Source organism: Solea senegalensis, linkage group LG8, assembly GCF_019176455.1.
Source record: "Solea senegalensis isolate Sse05_10M linkage group LG8, IFAPA_SoseM_1, whole genome shotgun sequence".
Taxonomy (NCBI): Eukaryota; Metazoa; Chordata; class Actinopteri; order Pleuronectiformes; family Soleidae; genus Solea; species Solea senegalensis.
In genome coordinates this window covers 13,568,750-13,590,686 of record NC_058028.1, presented here as the reverse complement: position 1 = coordinate 13,590,686, position 21,937 = coordinate 13,568,750, and the positions used below count along the sequence as shown (strand labels likewise).

The 21,937-nt window shown below is 40.5% G+C and overlaps 2 protein-coding genes across 4 annotated transcripts in view; both read left to right on the top strand.

The window, feature by feature from the left end:
- Positions 1-15,246, top strand: part of LOC122773453 (protein jagged-1b) — a 44,686-nt gene extending 29,440 nt beyond the window's left edge. The window contains exons 4-14 of the mRNA XM_044032163.1: positions 1,204-1,452; positions 2,772-2,832; positions 3,913-4,043; positions 5,843-5,962; positions 6,129-6,242; positions 9,982-10,095; positions 12,450-12,563; positions 12,929-12,975; positions 13,122-13,298; positions 14,114-14,264; positions 14,339-15,246. Coding sequence (XP_043888098.1) covers positions 1,204-1,452; positions 2,772-2,832; positions 3,913-4,043; positions 5,843-5,962; positions 6,129-6,242; positions 9,982-10,095; positions 12,450-12,563; positions 12,929-12,975; positions 13,122-13,298; positions 14,114-14,264; positions 14,339-14,775 — 1,715 coding nt within the window. The 3' untranslated portion in view covers positions 14,776-15,246. The remainder of the gene's footprint in view (positions 1-1,203; positions 1,453-2,771; positions 2,833-3,912; positions 4,044-5,842; positions 5,963-6,128; positions 6,243-9,981; positions 10,096-12,449; positions 12,564-12,928; positions 12,976-13,121; positions 13,299-14,113; positions 14,265-14,338) is intronic.
- A 2,901-nt stretch (positions 15,247-18,147) lies between these two features.
- The window catches only part of LOC122773510 (CLK4-associating serine/arginine rich protein), an 11,346-nt gene continuing 7,556 nt past the window's right edge, over positions 18,148-21,937 (top strand). Inside the window, exons 1-7 of one of the 3 annotated variants that reach the window (XM_044032268.1) lie at positions 18,148-18,271; positions 20,022-20,161; positions 20,389-20,486; positions 20,985-21,086; positions 21,298-21,377; positions 21,601-21,685; positions 21,789-21,925. In XM_044032268.1, coding sequence (XP_043888203.1) covers positions 20,063-20,161; positions 20,389-20,486; positions 20,985-21,086; positions 21,298-21,377; positions 21,601-21,685; positions 21,789-21,925 — 601 coding nt within the window. In that variant the 5' untranslated portion in view covers positions 18,148-18,271; positions 20,022-20,062. The remainder of the gene's footprint in view (positions 18,272-20,021; positions 20,162-20,388; positions 20,487-20,984; positions 21,087-21,297; positions 21,378-21,600; positions 21,686-21,788; positions 21,926-21,937) is intronic. The other 2 variants (XM_044032267.1, XM_044032266.1) reach the window with 2 other exon arrangements.

Genomic DNA, 21,937 nt, shown 5'->3' with positions numbered 1-21,937 from the left:
TGATCTCATCTCTCCATCAGGCAGTTTGTTATGTGTGTACTAATAGCTGCCCCCTTCCTCTTTGGCTCAGCTTGACTCTCTCTCACACACACACACACACACGCACACACACCACACACACACACACACACCATACACACACACACACACACTATACACACACACACACACACACACACACCCTCTATATTTCTCCCAATCTAACCAGGCTTCCATCAACTCCCTCTCTTACTATCTCACAATCTTTCTCTTCATTCCCACCACCGTTGCTTGCGAACACACGTATACGTATTACATCAAGATTCACAGATATACACCCACGCACATGCACACATATTTTCAGTGATTTGCGTTAATACCTTGTCAGGGCAGATTATATCCGAGTTGGGGGTGACGGTGCCTGTGGGAAATCCCCTCTGGGGGTCAGGAGTAACAGTCACTGCCTCAGGCCTCATTTGTGGTGCCCAGGCTTCCCCCTCTCCTCACTGCACACCCACGGCCCCTTTTTGTCTTCTCCTACAACTGAATCACTGTCAGTATTCATACATTCATTTTTTTATTTTATTTTAAGGTTTTCTGTTTAAATGCTTGCTTTTGTGGTCAAGTGCTGATTGTTGTATCCAGGAAAAATTGTCCAAATCACCATGCAGTGGCAGAGAATTTAAAAGCTTTATTGATCGATATTTTAATGTAGATTCACATGCAAAGAATAGTGACACATTGACAAACACACAGGGAATCATTTGCAGTTACAATATTTTCAATTCTTGACTGGGTTTTAACATCTCCCACTTAATAGTTTTTATTTTTTATGGCCTCTCTTACCAGTGGTGTTTGTAGCCAAAGGCCATTGTTTTCAGTAGAGAAGCTGTAAAAACCTTCAGCTCAGTAACGGCTCAGAGTAATTAGAAACTAAAAATAACACAATGGAATAGAGCCTCATTATTTGCTAAAAATGACCAAAATGAGTGTGAGTTATTACGAGTTGCTGCCACAAAATTACTTTGTGTGTTCACCATCCATCCATTTTCTACCGCTTTATCCTCCACATGAGGGTCATGGGGGTTGCTGAGCCTTATATCAACCAAATGTGAATATGAAACATGCCTCATAAATAAAACTGTACTGACACTGACAGCAGTGTATAAACATCAGTAGATCAAGTGTTACATTTTCACATTTTTATAAACGATTTTCCCTCAGGTCAGCTAATTGAGCGAGTCCTCCTCTCCTCCATGTTGAATCCCGGTGAGCAGTGGCAGACGTATCGTCACCACGGACGATCCCTCGGCCTCGAGTACCGCCTTCGCTTCCGCTGTGATGCCAACTACTACGGACCTTTCTGCAACAAATTCTGCCGGGCCCGTGACGACTTCTTCGGCCACTTCAGCTGTGACCCCAGCGGCTCCAAGGTCTGCATCGATGGGTGGACGGGGTCGGAGTGCAAAGAAGGTGAGAGAAGATGTGTTACACTGTGTCAAACTATTTTGTCCGACATACATTTAAAAATAGCAATGTTCATTTATAAATTGAGCATTATTATACACTTCTGAGCTGTGAAAATGAGGTTATTCAACATTTAGTTGATTGTTCATTTAATTTCTCTGATGAACAGAGGAATCTTACATTGTTTAATGTATTCAAATGAAAATAAATAAAAGTAACAGGTACAGATAAAACTATAATGATAATTGAATTAATATAAAAGCATTTCTTTTTATAAACGTGGGTTCTACAATCTTTGTATGAGCCAGTAAATGAGCCAAAGATGCTTGCATTCAGAAAATAAATCACAGATGTGCCTGTCCTTTCATACCAGAGTTAAATACATACACAAACTCACATTTTGAGCATTTGCACAGTTAAGGACTAAATCGAGCTGTCGCTCTGAAACATCTCCTACATGTCCTCACTGTCTAAAAGTGACATGGTTTTCACAAGAACAGAAGAAGAACCTGTCCCTAGTACACACATCCATCCTAGTAATGTCAGTGAGAGGAGTACTGACAGCCATCAGGCCTCAGTCAGGACTGTCCATGACTCATCGTTTGGACGACCTCGCTGCGTGACCTCGGAGCGCTGCCATCGTGTTGTGATGGGAGAAGTGAATGGCGGAAACCAGAGTGGAAACCATGGGAACCCTGAAGGACACGCAGCTAGTTTAAGGACATCCTGCAACTCTGCCCATCCCGGCCCTGTCTCACTTCATCTGGCTTCCTCCTCAGCAGGTTGCTGATTGGACTGCAGAGAAGCAGGAAGCTGATAAATTAGCAGGGTCCCTCTGTTACTCCCCGTAGGTCACTGATGATGATGATGAAGGTGTCAGGGAGTTTCTTCTTCAGCTGGAGCCACGGAGTAACCTCACTGTTTATGTAAATGATCTCACAAAGTCAAAATGCCACAGTGTACAGTGAACATGAAGACAGTTACGGAGAGATAAAGAGCAAACAGAGGCAGAATGAAAACAACAACAAAAATCACTGAAAGTGAAAGTGAACTGGTTTTATGTTTGAATTCATGAGTATCACTGACTGTAAGTCAACAACACAGGTGTGCAACATAACTTACGGTTAGTGACATGTATGTGTATGTGTGTATGTTAATTTCACATACCTGGTGAAATCAGTGGTTGTTAGGTGTTAACTGTTTTGAACCTTTGTTTAGATATATGTTGTGTAACCTGCCCAGTAACCAGAATGTTTGACGGTTACTGTTTTCGTGTCTCTAACGGCTTTCTTTTTCCTTTTTGTTTTATCGCATGCTTTTCACAGCGGTGTGCAGGCAGGGTTGTCATCAGACCCACGGCTTCTGCACTGTTCCTGGAGAGTGCAAGTAAGTCACACAACTGCTTCAGGGAGTTTTGATATTTCCACTTAGTTCTCTTACAAAGTCGTGTTACTATTGATAGGTCATTTTCAGCGAATGCTCGTACAAAGTGGAAACAGCGCGGAGAATCAGTCGTTACAGTGCAGCCTCACAGTTTCTGCTGTATGTAATGTAGTAAACCGTTTCTCAACAGTGATTCATAGTTCGTACCCAGTCTTTGTGGGTCGTCTAAAATACAGTATTGATTTTTTTTGAGCTTGGAATCCAATGAAATCCAGACAGCTGTGTCTCAGCCTGAACTTTACTTACTTTCACTCAGAGATCACTGTAGTCGTACGAGATAAAATGTCTTCATAAATAGAAATACAGAAGAATAAAGCTGGATGTAACCGGTCAAATGATTACAGATACCTTTTTTTTTGACTCAGACTCTTAATTTGTGCTGTAGCAGAAACCCACACAGAACAAGTTAGTATTTGTAGCAAGCTGAAAACAACTTTCTGTTGCAGCTTTAGTGCGATCATATCGAGGAACAATGTCCCTGAGGTTATCATGACTGTTGGAGTGAAGCTGTCATGAGGCATGAAGCTTTACGCTGTCTGAAACTAAACATTTCACATTAAAATAAACATGTGGTTGTTGCTGTTTATGTGAAATATATGTGTAACTGAAATATGTTAACTAAAGCTAAAGTTGCATAACATTTTTTTTTAATTTGTTTTGTTGCCTTTTTTGTTAAACACCTTGAAGTAAATTCTAATTGCACTTCTTCTGACAGTTTCCAACTGTTCCAATTGTTATTTGATAAACGATTTTTTGTGTCATGGCTGAGTTCAATGTTCACTGTGTAATAAAACATCACCATCAAAACAGTAACTACTGTATATTCTGATGCTATATTCTATTGCAAGGATGAGAACTGAACAATATGAACCGCTTTCACCATGTATGTGTTATATTTTTAATTTGTATAGACAAAAAAAACAGCCAAAAATGTAAGAATTTTAAAAGGCAGATGTGCTAGTAAATTTAAATGTAATTTTTCAGCCTTGATATTAATCCATGTGCTGTCCTCTCCTACTGTAGGTGTCATTATGGCTGGAAAGGTCCTCTGTGTGACCAGTGTGTCACGTTCCCAGGCTGTGTGTATGGGAGCTGCACCGAACCCTGGCAGTGTGTGTGTGACGTCAACTGGGGAGGACTGCTGTGTGACAAAGGTCAGATATTTGCCCGGTTACATTTCTGACACAGACATGAAAGAAGAGTCTTCATATTACTATGAGAGGGGCTTTAAATCATGAATCGGTTTCTCTTCTTCTGTTCACTTCAACATTCCTATATATAATATAACTGAGGCCACTGCACCAGACATCACATCCTTTTTCTTGCTAAAATGAACAAAAACAGTCTTCTCTGTTGCTAAGAATCAATAATTTAAATAAAGACTACAGGAAAAAAGGCTCCCAAATGTCTTATTTTCCGTTCTTACGGTCTGTATTACCTACTATATGTCATACATTTTTCTCTCATTCTCACTCTCAGCGAACCTAAAATTACAAGAAATTGAAAATGCACATTGCTCGTGGTGGACGAATTGATAGATTCTGAGTGCTTATTAGAACAGAGACATGAATCAATCACTGAGCTAAACTCTGAGGTACTTCCACTGGGAACACTGTGGTGAATGCTGAGAGTCACATTAAATGTGTTAATCACTTCTTAGTCACGGATGACAACATAGTTTTCATTTGCTGTGTTTCACTGCTGTAATTTGATATAATCAATATTCTTCACAGCTAAACTCCAGGTTCAGAAGTCTGTGCCTTGTGAAGATGAGCATGTGTATTGTCTCTCTGTGTGTGTGTGTGTAAGAAAATATCAAGGCACAAAAATATCATAATATGTCATAGCATGATAATCCATCCATCCATCTTCTACCGCTTTATCCTCCACATGAGGGTCGCGGGGGGGCGCTGTGCCAATCTCAGCTAACATAGGGTGAAAGGCGAGGTCACACCGTGGACAGATCGCCAGTCCATCGCAGGTCAATTTAGAGTGTCCAATTTATCTAATCCCCAAATCTTCATGTTTTTTGGACTGTGGGAGAAAACCCACGCACACACGGGGAGAACATGCAAACTCCATGCAGAAAGACCCTTGTTTTGACTGGGTTTGCCTACCCGGGTGTTCTTGCTTCTGTATTAATCTATTGGAAATATTCTTGACAGTATAGTTTCATGTTGTATTTAGGCCTCCAACCACTAGTTAGCAGCAGACCGTTGACCATTTGACTCGCTTCCCACTCCTTGCACTCCCCTCACTAAATAAGAAAACTGTATGTTATTTTATCTATGCGTGTTTTAATAGATTACATATTAATATAAGTCCTTGCTTCAAGTATCCCGACATGTCGCAATACCCTTGCGTGGAATACGTGTCATCTTGCCAAAACACACAGCCCTAGGTTGTACAATTTAAGTTTGTTTGTAAGGTGTTTTTTTTTTTTTTTTCCCACACCTTCTGAGATTCTATACGAAATAAGACAACGCTCCCTCTAGGCCTCTCCCTCTGAAACATTTCCCACTGTACAGTAAGTAGCAGAGTCTAACCGACTATACCCCCCACCTCTGTCCAGTGAGTGTGGGAGCCCGGGATCTGGGAACTGAGCGAATGCCCACGGGACGGTGTATTGTGCAGAGGAAAGGTGATAGTCTTGGGTAAGGTGAATGTTGGGCTGGGCACTCTTCACAAGGTGGGGTCCTCTAAGCTATTTCTATGTGTTCACAGAGGCTCTTTAAAGAGCTGTGGTCACACAAAGAGACTGTGGTCATGGAGGAGATCATTAGAAGAGGCAAAGCTTTAATCAGCCTTAACACAGGAGACAACAGGCCCTGCAGCTATACTGGCCTGCACTGACTCCACCTGAGATATATAGCTTTGGCTTTATTTCTCTGCTGTTCTATGCCGTGAACTAATGTATAAATATATCTTTCTTTCTTTTTTCCAATTGGGTCAGATCTGAACTACTGTGGTACACACCAGCCCTGCAGGAACGGTGGCACCTGCACCAACACTGAACCAAACGAGTACAAGTGTGAGTGCCAGGAGGGTTTCAGAGGACGCACCTGTGACATAGGTGATTATGGACGTTTATTTTAAAATACGGCAAAAGAACGAAGGCATCTTTAACATGTCACGTTCCTTTGGTAATAATAAAGTAGTTTTAGACTATGTTACCTTTTAAATTTAAAATCTTTTTTCTTGTCCCCTCCACGTCCTCCATGTCTTTCTTCTAACGACAGTCGAACATGCGTGTTTGTCGTCCCCGTGTATGAACGGAGCCACCTGCGTGGAAGACCCGACGGGCTTCAGCTGCATCTGCACCAACGGCTGGACCGGAAACACCTGCTCAGACGGTGATTGTCTCTATCTCTCTCACACACACACACACACACACAGGGGCGGGTGAGACAGAGGACGAGACACATCAGTGATTGCTGTTGATACTGTTTGTGTTCAGGCTAATTTGGCTTCCTCTGTTGGATTGATTAAAGTCACTCACTGGCTATTATCCAATAACAACCAATCACAGGCAATCTCGCAGTGTGTGTGTGTGTGTGTGTGTGTGTGCGCGCTCGCGTGTGTGCGTGTTCTTGTAGGGGTATCTTTGTGAGGACCAAACAGCTTATAAACCATAGGGAGTGAGGACATTGTCGGAAACATTTTGGCTGGTCCTCACATTCTGTCACCCCAAAACTTGGTTTTTCGGGTGAGAATTGTTTGGTTAAGGGTAAGGCATTTAGTTGTGATGGTTAAGGTTAGGTTAAGGGGCTAGTTTGTTTACCTCTTTAGGACCTTTTCTGGCATAGTGACCTTGTCAGGACCAGTAGTCCTCATGGACAACAAAACCTGGTCCTGATTAGGCAGAGTCTCATTTCTGAGGAAGTTTGCGGCTAAGATTTGAATTGTGGTTAGGTCAAGGTTAGGGTCAGGTATAACACAGTGTTTAGTCCTTACAAGAATAGCTGTGCAAACCTGTGTGTGTGTGTACATTTAAAATTTACATGTGAGGAAATGTATTTGTATCCTCATTTTCCGTGGTGTTCAGCATGAACAAAGAAATCAAGCCACATCAAGGTTGCAGTCTGATAGTGGGTGGCTATAAAGTAAAGTGACATAGTGGTACAACATTCCCAAGACTCTGCTGTCCTGATACTGAAAGCAGGCCTAAATCACTCAGTTGTCGCTCGGTCCTAAATAAAGGGTTAGGGGTAAATCTGTCTTGGCACGAGGAAATTGAAGAACCAGGCTTCGACGATTAACACATGCCAATTTATAATGTAGACAGAGGATATGAACGGACACTGTGAGCTACATGTTTTTAATGCATAACTAACTAAACCAATGGTTCATTTTCTGGTGTCTGATTGTCACAGGTGCGTTGCAGTTATGCATCTCCGTTGGCCAAGCACAGGTTTTTGTCCAGCTGTGACAATGCACTCAGATGGAAGAGCGATGGCAAAACAAATAAAACACCAAATTGTTGTGATGGAAAAACAAGTATAAAGTGGTTTCACACCAAGAGTGATGTAACATGGAGCAAATGCTTTTGTTGAGCAATCTGCTGCCTGCTGTCCTCAAAAAAGGCAAAGAATTCCCCCCATTAAAACAAAAGTGGTACTTTTGACTTTACAAACAAGTAGAAAAGTTGCGAGACTGAACTGAATGTCAGCTGCAGACCACGTGTTTTCCTCAGAGTCGACTCGCTCTTACGCTGACAAGTAAGCCAAGCTGTAAACAGACTCCCTTTGCGTCACGTGCACATGGAAGACAATTACAGTTCTAGGTTTGAACAAAGCGTCAGCCAAACGAATGTAATTTAATCACATTTTGTTTGTTCTGCAGGAAAACCAACACCACTTCTGAAGATAAAAACAATACACAATGGTGTTTAGAACAGGAATGACATGTTGTTGTTGGATTGTGTCTGCATCACTTTTGGCGACTTTTTTTCTTCTTCTCAAAGAATATGCAAAGACTCAATGTCTCGCTTTGGACATTTGAAGAATTCTAATAAATAGTTGATAATAACAGCAGTTCATGAAAGACATTATGGTCTGTAGGCTTGCCAACGAGAGATGGAGCCACACTGACCTACAGTTTATTATACTATATATACATAGTTTAGTTTATATTATAGATTGTTTTACTGCATGAAAACATGATAGTCAGATTTCTACAACCTGTTGAACAGTTTTCTTTAAGCCATAATAGATATTTATCTGGGGCATATACGGTGGACTGGTTGGACCGGAGGTCACGGTTCATCCATAGACCTTTCTGTGTGGAGTCTGTTTGTTCTGTCCGTGTGTGCGTGGGTTCTTTCTGAATACTGAGATTAGTTTATTTGGACACTTTAAATGAACCTATATTGAATATGAGAGTGGGTGGTTCTTTATCTCTGTGTGTGTTGAATATCTGGACACATGAAGTCTCAGCCCGACCAGTCAAGCGTTTACAGATAATGTACCACATGGTGTGATTCAACACTAAAAATATTTTTAATTGAATTATTGTGGAAGGATGAAAAGAAAAGTCCTAGCATTCAAACCTTAATCATAATTTAAATGAGTACTTTTTTTAGTATCGCACTTTTATAGTCTAATAGACTGTGTGAAGCAGCAGGAGCAAATGTAATTAATGTTACTCAGACACGTCTTTTGTTCCCATTCTTTCACTTTCTCTTAAATCTTGAAGCTCCACACACGTCTCAAATCAAAAAAATAAGGACTATGTTCTCCATTAAAACATTTCAACATCCTTTTACCATGTTCTCATCAAAAGTATAAAGCACATTGTGTGCTGTTTTAAAAATTATTCTTATCACACAGATTCACGCGTTTAAAAGAACTCACTGACACGCCTTGTAACATCACCCACTTCCATGTTTTGAAGTGTGGGGAAAAAGGTCAGGCATGTTTTTGGCTGCCATGTAACAACAGAGCTGTCTTGTATCAGGCTCAATCACGTGTTCCTTCTGCCTGTGTGTGTGTGGCGGCAGGTGAGCTTGGATCATGTAGGCCTGTGGTCTGTGTGTGTGTGTGTGTGTGTGTGTGTGTGTGTGTGTGTGTGTGTGTATAAACAAGCCGTGTTCCACTGTCTGCTTTCACCTCGATCCCGATAAACAGCACAGTGCAGTTTGGTCACTGGCTCGTAAACACTCTGACAAGAACAACAGGACTTGTTTATTTGCGCTTTGTGGTTTGTCACTCTTGTTATTTGTTGCTCGGATGCCAGTCTATCTCTGTCTGCGTGTGTGTGTTGTGGGGGGCTCTTCGGGGAATACACAGTGACAGGATTGTCAGGCTTGCAGGGAATGACAACCAAAACCACAACAGAGCTAACACAGCTCTGTTATCTGCCCTAAATTTATATACAGTGGGGCCCACATGTATGTATCATATGTCCTAATATATATATTAATTAAAGGCTTCGTTGTTTGTTATGATTTCTCTACATAGTTTTGGGAGAAGCATGGGGTTGGACTTTGGGGTCAGGAGGATTTAAAATGATTAGGGTTAGGATAATGGCAAAGGGTTATGAGAAGAGCAGAAAGCTCCTGGGGGCCAGACGTATACCACAGAAATAAGCATGAGAAATATTATGATGCCACTGACACAAACACTTGTGTTACAGGACGTAATTCGTGGTTAACCCCTAAACTGCTTTCTCTGTGTCTTTGCTCTCATGTTCCCTCTGTTTCCTTATCTGTTTTTAACTCCTTTTCAGAGCAGTGCATTCAGGCGTGGCAGGTCTTGTTTTTTCCCTATTTTTATTTAAAACCGCGTCTTTCTCTTCTCCCATCGTCCTTTTTTGCTTTATTTAAATTCACCCGTTCCTCCCTCCCTCCTCTCTGGGAAAGGTTTGAGGTGTCAGCCATGTATGTGCAGCAGATGATTGTATTTATCAGTGTTTGCACAGAAACCAGAGCGGCAGAAAGGAGAATGAAAACACGCCCACATACCAGCGCCACACTTTGGATCACACACGTCCACATGGTGGAATCGCACATTTTCAAACATTAAAACAAATCTATTTGTGAAATTCACACACCAGTAGTTCATGTACACTGTTTTTTTGTGTCCCTCTTCCCAGCGGTGAGACAGTGTGATCAGAACCCCTGTGGACATGGAGCGACGTGCGAGGAAGCTGTTGGAGGTTACCGGTGCCTCTGCCCACCCGGATGGTCGGGCAGAACATGCCAGCTGGGTCAGTGAGTCAGGCTTAAACATCTGTGACGTCAGAGCAATTTTTACATAACAATAACAACTTTATTTACTATATAGCACCTTTTTAAAGGAGAGTCTACAACAGGGGTGTCAAACTCATTTTTGTTCAGGGGCCACATACAGCACAATTTGATCTCAAGGGGGCCGGACCAGTAAAAATAGCAAAATGAATAGAATAGAATAATAACCTATGAACAACTCCTTTGTTTTACATTTAATGAAGGATAATTTTACAAAACATGACTTTTCTTGAGAAATATAAGTGCAATTTCAACAATATCATGCCTAAATTTACTATTTACACAGCACACTTAGCACACACACATTTAGTCACGGGTATCTGGAGCATTTGACATTACATTTAGATTAGTGTGAAATTTTAACAAATTCATCCTGTGGGCCGGATTGGACCGTCTGGCGGGCCGGTTCTGGCCCCCGGGCCGTATATTTGACACCCCTGGTCTACAAAGTGCTTCAACAGACAAATGCAAGAGAAACAAGAAAAGCCACAAAAACATACAAAGCAATAGAGAAATAAACACAAGAATAGGAAGGGAAGTATTGAGGGGGTCAATACTTACTTATTTTATATGAATTATAAATATATTATACTGAATGGCAAGATTCTTTACGAGTGAATTAAGGAAGAATTAGTAATCCAGGGTAAAAGCAATAAAGGATAGGCAAAATATCAGTATCATTTATTGGCTTAAAGTCAAACCATGACAGTAGGATTTCTACTATCTTATTTAAATGTTTTTATATTCATTGACACAATCTGATGAGTTATCATCTTCAAAGTAATCTAGTCATAGGACTTTTACCACTGATCCTACTTCAAGCAAAATTAATCTGATTTAAAAAAAAATCAAATTAGCAAAAACGGAGCATGTTTATTGTCCCTTAAACCTAACCTGACTGTGAATCAGTATTCTATAAGTGCACTGTCTCAGCTGCAGCGCTCATTCATATTGAAGAGTGCTCCCAGAGGGTTGTTGGGTTAGATATAGTATTTCAGAGGGGAATATGGTGGTGAATCACCACACACACACACACACACACACTGTACATTCACATACAGAGGCTTGGGGTTATGGAGTAAAAACGGAGACATATTTCAGGATGACAGTCTCTCCTGCTCCTCTGTGTTACAGTGATATGTCACTTTGACACTTGATAATCCCCCATAGTTCCGCATCACAGGTCAGAGGCTTGGAGTATAACACACACACCAAAAAAAACACTTGCACACAGTTTTCAAACGCAAGTGATAAAACGCTTTATCGCCTGAGCCAATAGGGAAAGCATCAGAGGCCCAAACAATGAAAAGCAATTATACTTTCTATCACTTTCCTTATTTCATTAGTCGACTTCTGTCCCTACATTTTTTCCTGTTCCAGACAAAACCCCCAAGCTTTTTCCACAGATAACACCGCTCCCACACACACACACACACACAAACACAATGCTAAATCCTAATAGACCTCTCACTGGCAGTAACAGGTTTAGATTACCTTTAAGTGACTAGCTACTTCCTCTTTATTCATTCAGCGTTTCTCTCCTCCTCCTCTTGTGTCAGAGCCAAGCCCTCTGGGGTTTCTGGCTCTGACAGTTTGGCTGAGGGTGGGAATAAACACACATAACTTTACAGAAGCTGTGGCGCAGCAGGGGCGTTTGACTGCAAATACAAGAGATGCAAGAAAGATGCTGCAAGGCACGGCTTTGGGTTCGTTGTGCATTTGTAAATATTATATTCATCGGCATCAATGAGAGGCGGGCACTTTGTCAAGTCAAGTTTGCCCCGGCGTCTGCACGTTTTTTTCTCTACTTAATCCTCTTTCACAATTAAATTTAAATTTTGTTGGGGCTCAGATTAGAGTCATCTGTTATACAGTATGTGGCTTGTATTATTTCACTGAGAAGTTTAATTTGTGTGATGCAAAAACAGACGTTGGAAGCACTCCTGCCATCACCACTGACCATGGACCTGACAATCTGACTCAGCCAGTTTGTTGTATGTTAATTTAAGAAGAGCAAAACATAGTTAGCACCGACTCATTAGGTTGTAATTAGTCCTAATTAGTCTCTAGCACAAGTCATTGTTGCATACGACATTTAGACTCACTGAAGGTGGACACATGCTGTGATTAAGAGGTTTCATGTCACGCCATTGACCCCAATTAGGTCACATTATAAGACTGCAATTACACTACACTTAGTACCACCGAGGCTTTCTTTAAATGTGCATTCAGCATTGACATAGATAAAATGTGTTTATTTTGAATTTCAGCAATGTTTTTTTAAATGCTGTCCTATTTTCTTTGTCCCTTTTAGACACCAACGAGTGTGAAATTAATATATGCGTTCACGCCCGCTCTTGTCGCAACCTGATCGGTGGATACCTGTGTGACTGCCTTCCTGGATGGACGGGTCCTAACTGTGACATCAGTAAGTCTGGAGAGGAGAGGAAAGGAAAAGAGAGAGAGAGATGTGATCCTGTGTCAAGCTTTGAAACATAAAAGGCCTTGTTAGGTCATCAGTCACAGGATATTCTTGAAATGGACTTAAAAAATAACACTCACCAGTATAAATGTTTAAGTATCTCCACTTACATTGCACATATACAGTACATATTGGCATCCTGGTTGCACAGTAATGTAAAACCATGTGTTCAAATCAAGCTTGTGATTCATGCATGTCAGCCTGTGTTCTGTCTTCCTTCAAAGATAACGTTGTGTATAGCATCATAGTTGCATGTGGTACATAATCCAATCTTTGTGACAGTTTAATATCGCGTTTCTGTCTCTCTGTAGGGAACAGCAGCTGTCAGGATTTGTGTTTGAACGGTGGACGCTGTGAGGTGAGTGTCTGTGCCCGTCATCTCTGCATCTCTTCATTTATTCCCTTCCAATCTCTCCTTTACCCTGCATTTACTCACCAATTCCCTCAATCACTGCTCTCTCTGTTTTACAAAAAGAATAACACACACCTCTGTCTCGCCTTAAGGACCTGGTGTCAGGGTCCAGATGCTGGTGTCCACCTGGTTTCTTGGGGAAATATTGCCAAAATGGTCCAAGCCCTTGCCACAGTGCCCCCTGTCTTCATGGAGGACAGTGTGTGGAGAAGGACGGAAAGACAGCCGCCTGCATCTGTCCCACTGGATATTCAGGAGTCTCTTGTGAGGTTGGACACTCTTCATATTTTCAAGCTTTCAAGAAAGCTTAATAGTTTTAGAATTAGAGTATTGTGATTAAAAGACGCAGCTAAATGGATATTAAAGTGGAAATAAAAACTAAATAGAAATAAAACTGACTGAATCGATACTATTTTGTTAATTCTAAACTACCGGAAACAAACTAGCATATTAAGACCACATAGGAATAAAAAATCAAAATCGTTAGATTTTCAATGCAATATTTGGAAAACATGACAAATTTTATAATTTAACTACAGGTTTGATACAGTTACAGGTCTTTACTGTATGTTCCTCAAACTACAGCAGTAAGGTTATGAAAAATGGCCGGAAATTCAAGAAGATACTATGCAGAGACATTTAATCATTACCAATTATTAATATTCTATTTACATTATTTTTACATTATGTTAATATGAACCTTTTAGCTGAAACAAATGGACATCTCTCAACATCCTTAGCTTCTTTTGTACAAATAAACGGTGTTAACTGTGATATTGTTCGAGTCTGTCTGCCAAAGAAACTTAAAGTAGCTGCAAACAGGCATCTGAGTGTGTTTTTGCATCAAAACAAACACTGTGAATTTAATCCTCTTTGCAATATATAAACACTTTAGGAAGGCATTTCTAAATGACTGTGTTCATATGTACACAAACAATGTTAATCTGTCTTTTATAATGGAACTAGATCTTAAGGTTTTCCATTTTACAAAGGTGTCTCCTCCTGTAATGACTTGTAATACATTCATAAAACTGTTGCCTGTTCTCTCTCACACCCTTAATCTTTTCATTATTTATACTTTTAGACAGTGTTGGATATGTGCAATCCCAACCCCTGCCAGCAGGGGGCATCTTGTCACAGCATAGAAGGAAGATACACGTGTGCCTGTCCTGAGGGTTACTATGGGAACCAGTGCACAAGCCTCAAAAATCCCTGTATTGGTCAACAGTGTCCAGGTAAGAAGAGACTGTCTAAAACATCTTTATAAATCGTTATATCAAATGTAAACCTTCTGCCTTTGTGTCCACAGGTGCCATGTCTGACACTCCACACGAGGGCATCAGCTTCTACATGATCCTGGTGGGCATCTTAGCGTTGGTCACGGTCTGCGGCTGTGCTGTCTGCGCCTTCGTTCTCTCCCACCACCATCGTAAACGGAAAAAGCAGCAGGCCGTCCCGCAGGAAGAAGGCATCAACAACCAGAGGGAGTTTGTCAACCTCATCAGAAACGTGGACCGTGCCGTGCCCCTGGTGCCGCCCGCCACGACTCTGTCACACACCCCGGCCCCTGTTCCCATCTCACGTTGCTATGAGGAGATTGAACTGACCCTGCCGCCCTCGCCGGCCCCGTCACACCCCTCACCCGCACTAAAGCCTGTCCATGCTCCCAAACTGGACATTTCAAACCGGGACAGGGAGAAGTTGAACCGCTTCCACTACACAGACAACCAGGAACTGGAGGTCTGACCTTTGAGGCATCTGAGGCGCTTTATGTTTTTTTTTTTTACTTTATTTTGCATCCTCTGCACTCTTTTACTGACAGGTCCTTTTCTCCAGATACTGCAGTTATGTAAATGGAGAGACCCTTCAACCTCGCTGTGCTCAGATGACTGAGGGCAGTCACCTGAGAAGGCCGTTAGGAGGAGAGGTCAAAAAGACTGTGAGCCTATTTTGACACCTGTGAGAGGCAGCGGGTGTGTGACGTTTGACTGAAAGACTCATCAGACTCTTGAATGAATGTAGAGACACACCTGGCAGTGCCTGACATGCTGTCGAGAGGAAGTACAGGATCATCCTCTGTAGGAGCCTCTCAACATGTTTCCTGGTCCACGGTGCCATCGGACAAATGTTGTGACCTCTGTTTCTGCTTCACACTGAAACTCTGACAGGCAGAGAGAGCAACCGACGGACATTTATTTAACAGTGTGTGTTCATGTTCATTGTTAGTGTGAGAGTGAGAGTGACTGTGTGAGAGAGTGAAAGAGAAAGTGTGAGTGTATATTATGAGTGTATGTAGGGAAAAGGAAAGAAATAATCACTTTTGATCCATTTGTGAAAAGAGAGAGCGTTCTCCCCGAACAGGCTTTTAATCCCTGAAAACTGTTTCAAAACTATACACTGTTGCCTACATCGTCTCTGTACTACTACAGTATGTTAAAGATGTATGATTTCTTTTCATACCCCGTGTGTAAGATTTGTTTTTTTTTTGTACATAAATATATTGTACATATTGATGCTCTTTTTGTACTGTGGTTTGGTATCTGAGTATCTCTGTACCACTTTGCTCTCTTTGTCCCGTTTCACTTTCCATTTGGAGCAACCAGCACTTGTGGATTGTAATAAAGGTCCATTTACCTACTGTCTTCATTTAAATTTTGATCTATTATATTTATAATCTGGGCCACATGGTTGGTGTGGAGTTTGCATGTCCTCCCCGTGCACGCTCTCCGGGTTGAGCGGGGATAAGGTAATTCAGATGCTCTATATTGAGCGTGAGTGTGAGAGTGGATGGCTGTTTGTCTCTATGTGGCCCTGTGATGGACTGGCAATCTGTCCATGGTGTACATCTGCCTTTCGTCCTATGTCAGCTGAGATTGGCACAGTGAACCTCATGTGGAGGATAAAGCGGTAGAAGATGGATGGATATTTCTAATCTGTATTATGACTGCGTTTGCTGTTGGAGGGAGGAGTCAGCACTTCTAAAGAGACTCACTCTAAGTGCTTCATGGCACGCCATATGCATACGTACACACCAAGTGCATGCTTGGCAGGCTATTTCAAGCCTTCTCGTGTATGTTATTTCCAGAGGCCTTGAGGAAATGACAACAAAAATAATAATTTCGATATCATTTTGTTTAGCATTAGCAGTTTTTGACTTGAGATATAGAGTGACAAGAGGTGAGTTCATCTTTACAATGGCAGGTTTTTATTTCAAATCTGAAACTGAGAAAAATGGATCGTGTCGGGTCAGTTTCATTCATCCCAATACCTCAAATCACACGTTTGCATCAGGGAGCATTACAATCTGTCTGACACATGCCACCTTAGGCTATTTAACTAGATAGGGAAGTTATCATAAAGGGCATAACTGGTTCAGTATTCAGCTTTAAAAGAACAAATGAGACACGTTCAAAACAGGTACGGAGAGAATGATAACAATGATTAAAATCCATTTACAATCTACAATCTGAAAATCGTGTTACCCAGTGTGTTTGTGAGAGGGCCCATGAAGGGAAGATGATGCATGACTAACACCCACCGTTAGTTGTGAGTAGGCCAGTGGGTCACACTGTATACACATGGTCCCTCACTCTCTTTCTTTAATGCACATTCATAAACTATAAAGCTGATGGAAAAATATAAAGCCAGGAAAAAGAAAAAACAGCTGACTGACGCCAGTTTTTCTAGAAACAACCGACTGTGATAAAACCTACAGTCGTATGTGAGAGTTGTCACATTTGAGCACATTAGCAATGAATAATTGTATTTTCTTTGTATTGCGTTTCTAATATTCGCAGTACAAGTCCACATGAAGAACGAAAACACTCCTGTGTTAGTTTGCTGTACACATTGTTACAAACAAACCTGTCAGGATGATTTAACGTGATACATACGATAAACTACACAATACCATTGTGAGAAAGGAAGGCACTTATGTGTTGGGGCAATGTAAAATGACTGCGAGGTCACAGCAGCAACAATTATTGGACAAATGGATGTCAGATATCTGACCTATGGCCTGTCCAAACAGCCACAGCCTGGAAATGAACACTGGTTTCCTGTCACCTCCCTGGTAGGGAGGGAAATGTAGGAAATAGACTTTACACACACACACACATACATACACATACATACACTCACACCAATGTATTGTTTAGAAGTGTCTGTACACCTGCTGTGATGTCCAGGATGTCACAGATTAGAAAGTATTCATTCAGATAGGAGTTGGCTCACTCTCAAGTCAAACACCCTGATATTTTTATATGTAATTACTGTTTGTAATGTTTGAGGGGAAAGTAAGTGTTTGAGTCCCTTTAAATTGTTCCACACAATGGACTTCCTGTAATAAAGAAAATAAGTATGACCAGACAAAATTACCTGATAAAATATAATGTTGTCCTTGCACAGAACTTTTTTTACATCAGCAGTTGATTGGATTATTATTATTGATTATGTATTAAGTTGTAATTAGTCATTACAAAGCTGATTCTGTGTATTGTTAATCTGAGTGCTTTTATTATGTGTTTTGTTCAAAGTCCTACATTAAAATGTAAGGAGTTATACTGTGACAGTAGTCGAATTATAAAGTAGCATAAGATGATGAAATAAGTTCTTCAAAGTTGTATATTTACTTGCAAAGATTACTTATTATTAAACAAACATCTGCAACCCTTCTCAGGCCCGTGTAAAACACAGATGACTCAGCATTTAAAACATGCGTAACGACATGAACACCAGCGGTTCACTCAGCATGTCAGCTGAATTACCTGCTCTTGTGTCAAAGGTTTAAAATTCGTAATGATGCCCGCCTCAATTTGAAGTTATAAATCACAGTTCAATCGCACGTGTCCTCTTCTTCTTCTGCTTATAACAATAACAATAATAATAATAATAATGTGTATTACTACTAGGAATTAAATTAATATAATCATTATAATAAGAGTGTGTTTGATTCATTGAAGTATACGTGAGTACTTGTCAACACTGGGTAATAATAGTTTTGGACTTGCACTCTGTCCAACAGTGCCATCTTGTGGCCACATTGTTGCCGCACAGCAGCTTTGGAAAAGCCCTCCAGCATGTTTCATTTTTAAGGTCACTATGTTCTGCATACTCGCCGCCCCCGCGTGGCTGAGCACAGTACTGCATCGAGAGTGCACGGAGGAGGCGTGTGACGCTATCACACCAACATCTCAATCTGACCTAAAACAACCTCAGTGTGTGTCGGTGGTCTTTAAAACAGGTACACGGATATATTTCCCGCAGAGTGCGCGTTGCTTTTGTATGCAATGTTCTGTCGATTTGGTTGTTGACGCGTTGTCTCCAATGTCCCTGCAGACGAGTGAAGCTAGGCTAAGCTAGGCTAGGCGGCTAACAGCAGTGTGGTGGCGTTATAGAGGCCGAGGCTACGCGAGCAACTAGGCCTCACAACTTTAACATTTATTTCACCTCCTAATCAGTTTTTTTCTGTTGGTTAACAACAATGTGGTGTCACGAGTTTGTCAAAATGTACACGCACTTTCAGCTTCAGTTGGCTTGAGTGTCGGTGTAAAGTACGAAGTAAACGCAGTTTGTTTGCTACAGGATGGACATTACACAGACTGATGCACCGCAACACTTATTTACTGTCAACTGGAAACCACGAGACTGAAACATTTAACTGTTATTTTCAAAAAGGCATAAATGTTGACTGTAAAATTCTAAAATGATGTCGCTTCTAATTTGTTGGTCAAATGCGAGAATAAAACCTCCTATTTACTCTTAAATAATGTTTAAGTTTGTATATTTAGATGATTAGGTCAACAATAACACACAGAAATCAACAAAGTAAAATTAAATACCTTGTCAGATTTCTATGATTATTTATTACCATGTTTGTGACAAAAGAGGAACGATTATTTAATAACAACAAACTGCATAGTGTATAATGAAAAGAGTGTTTGTATAGAATGTTACTGAGAACAGGTAGCTTTATATATTTCATTCATGTATGTTTATTTAACTAGGACTGAAACAGTTACTCGATTAATAGATTACTAAATTAATCGTCAACTGTTTTTATAGTTGGTTTGAGGGTTGGAAGTTTCTGATTTTCTGCTTCTTGAATTTGAATATTTTCTGGTTTCTTTGCTCCATATAACATTGAAAACGGAGTCGTTTTTGTTTGTGGACAAAACAAGACATTTGGAAACAACATCATTTCCAGTTTCCAGTCCATTTGGAAAACACTGACACATTTTTTAATGTTTTATGGACCAAAGGATTACTTGATTAGTTGAGAAAATGATTGACAGATTATTCAATTATGGAAATAATCGTTAGATTTAACCCTTTATTTGAACATAACCTATATTATCAATGGTTCATCCCACATAATATTGGATGAAACACAATAATGGGACGCATTTTAATTATGATGCCCGCAGGTTTCAAATCAATAGTGGTACAAAATATTTCTTGCTGATCCATAATTCAACTTTCTTCCATGATGAAGTATAATATTTGCAACTTTTTGTTTTATTGTACCACCATTTGAATTATTTATATTTAACTCACCAATCAAACTCATTGAGCTGAAGCCATTCTCAATACCAGCATTACTTTCTTTTAGCCAAATATGATCTGTCACATCTTAGTAGGATGTTTGTTGTTGTTGGTTTTTTTTCAGGTTGGTTCAATTCAACATAATTTACTGCTAAATTCGTCTTGAGTTAAATAATTATTTAACAATTTTGATTTATTTTAAATGAATTACTGTAATATTTAATTAAAGGTATGATACCGTTTTGTGGCTGCTGTGAAGCAATCTGAGCCTCTGCATTGTGTATCCAGGTGATAATTGTTTATTTATCGTTTAAGTAAGGAATGTCCAAAAATAGTTTGGTGTGTTTAAAACAGAAAATGCACAATGTACAATTGTCAGAATGTACATGCAGGGATCTTTTGGAAAACCTAAGACCATTAAACACTTTCTTTTTCACCATTCTCTGCAGCAGCCGTGCCACGCCGCGCCCCCACCCCCAGCGGAGCCGTCATGTGGCAGGAGGCCCGCAAACATGAGCGCAAGCTCCGTGGCATGATGGTGGACTACAAGCGCCGAGGCGAGCGCCGGCGAGAATATTACGAGAAGATAGTAAGAGCCTTCATCACTTACTGTAGCTGAGTGACATATGCAGAGTTGGTTGAATAAATATTGCTGGTAACTTCAAGCTCTGTGGCAGCAAGCCTTAATTTAGAGCCGCTGAGCTCATGGCACTATTAGCTTTCTATTGCACATTGTTGGCCAGTTATCCTCTCTTGTTTGGAGTCATTGGTTATTATTGAATTGTGTTTTGATGGTCTTTTGTTTTGTCTTGATAGAAAAAAGATCCAGCTCAGTTTCTTCAGGTTCATGGCCGAGCCTACAAGATCCATCTGGATCCTGCTGTGGCGTTAGCCGCTGAGAGCCCCATCAACATGTGAGAAAACACACACATATACACCTGCTTATCTTATTATACTGCAACACATCCCTGTCTGTCCCTGTATTTATGTGTTTATGTACCACACATGCTACATATTACTGGTGGCATCATGCTGATTAGATTTAGGGATGGGACAATACCACTTTTTTGTGTCCCATTTTAGACCATTTATGAACTATGAAGTGGTTACTCAGCGGAGAATTATGTCATTTCAAAGACATAATTCTCCAACTGTGTAACAAATATTGTTCCCCAAAAAGAAGAAATAAACAGCCAAAGCATGACTCGGCTAACATGCTAACTTTGTGGATTTTTATATACATTTTTTGAAGTAGTGACGCATGTGATATATAGGATTTTTTGGACTGTATTGGATTTTACATTAACTGTCTGATATCTGATCCAGTGATTTTGTCCAGTATCAAACCAAAACTCACTGATCCCGATTCCCATCCCTAATTAGATTACATCTGCTGCCTCTTTTGTTTGCAGGATGCCATGGCAAGGAGATGCCAACAACATGATTGACAGGTTTGATGTCAGGGCTCATCTGGACTACATCCCCACCTACACACCCCCACTGCTGAACACATCGTAAGTCGTAATCTATTAATATGTTTTAACATTTGATATTACATATTAATATAATAATATTATACTTCTTTCATTACATTGCATTACATTATACACATGCAATGCAATCCTTAAACAACTGAGCATTTGCTAGTTAAATTACATATGTTTTTACACTTCTAAAATTGTGCTTGTGAGATTTGAGTACTGAAGTGGTCTTTGTCACATACAGCAGTCCAGAGCAGGAAATGGAGGAGAGGAGGTGTAACTATGAGCGCTACAGAGGCCTTGTGCAAAATGACTTCGCAAACAGTGAGTATCACAAACCTGACCTGATTTGACTGTCAGATGCTACAGTAACAGTGACTAATATGTTACACATTACATGGTGCAACATTGTCAGAGCCTGTATTAGCCACATCTATCATGTACTGCATGTGTTCTTTGTGTGCGCAAATAGTCTCTTCATCTGCTCTCAGTGGGATTGTGGTTGTTGTGCTCTGTGATTTTTAAACTCCCTGCTGTTCTCCTACAGTCTCTGAGGAACAGTGTTTGTATCAAATCTACCTGGATGAACTCTATGGTGGACTACAGAAACCAAATGAAGATGAGAAGAAAAAGTAAGTCATTTAAAGTTACAGATCTGTCTGTAATTTGTACATAAACATGAGATTCCTACTTGGTTTGCTCTCTGGGTCATTCATGTTTGTTCTTTTTGTGAAGACTGGCAGAGAAAAAGGCCACCATTGGTTACACCTATGAAGACAGCACAGTGACAGAGCCTGAGCCCCAGTCAGACAAAGATGAAGACAATTCAGAAAACAGTGAATCTGAAGAGGATGAGGGCATCCCAGATATTGGTGAGAAATTGA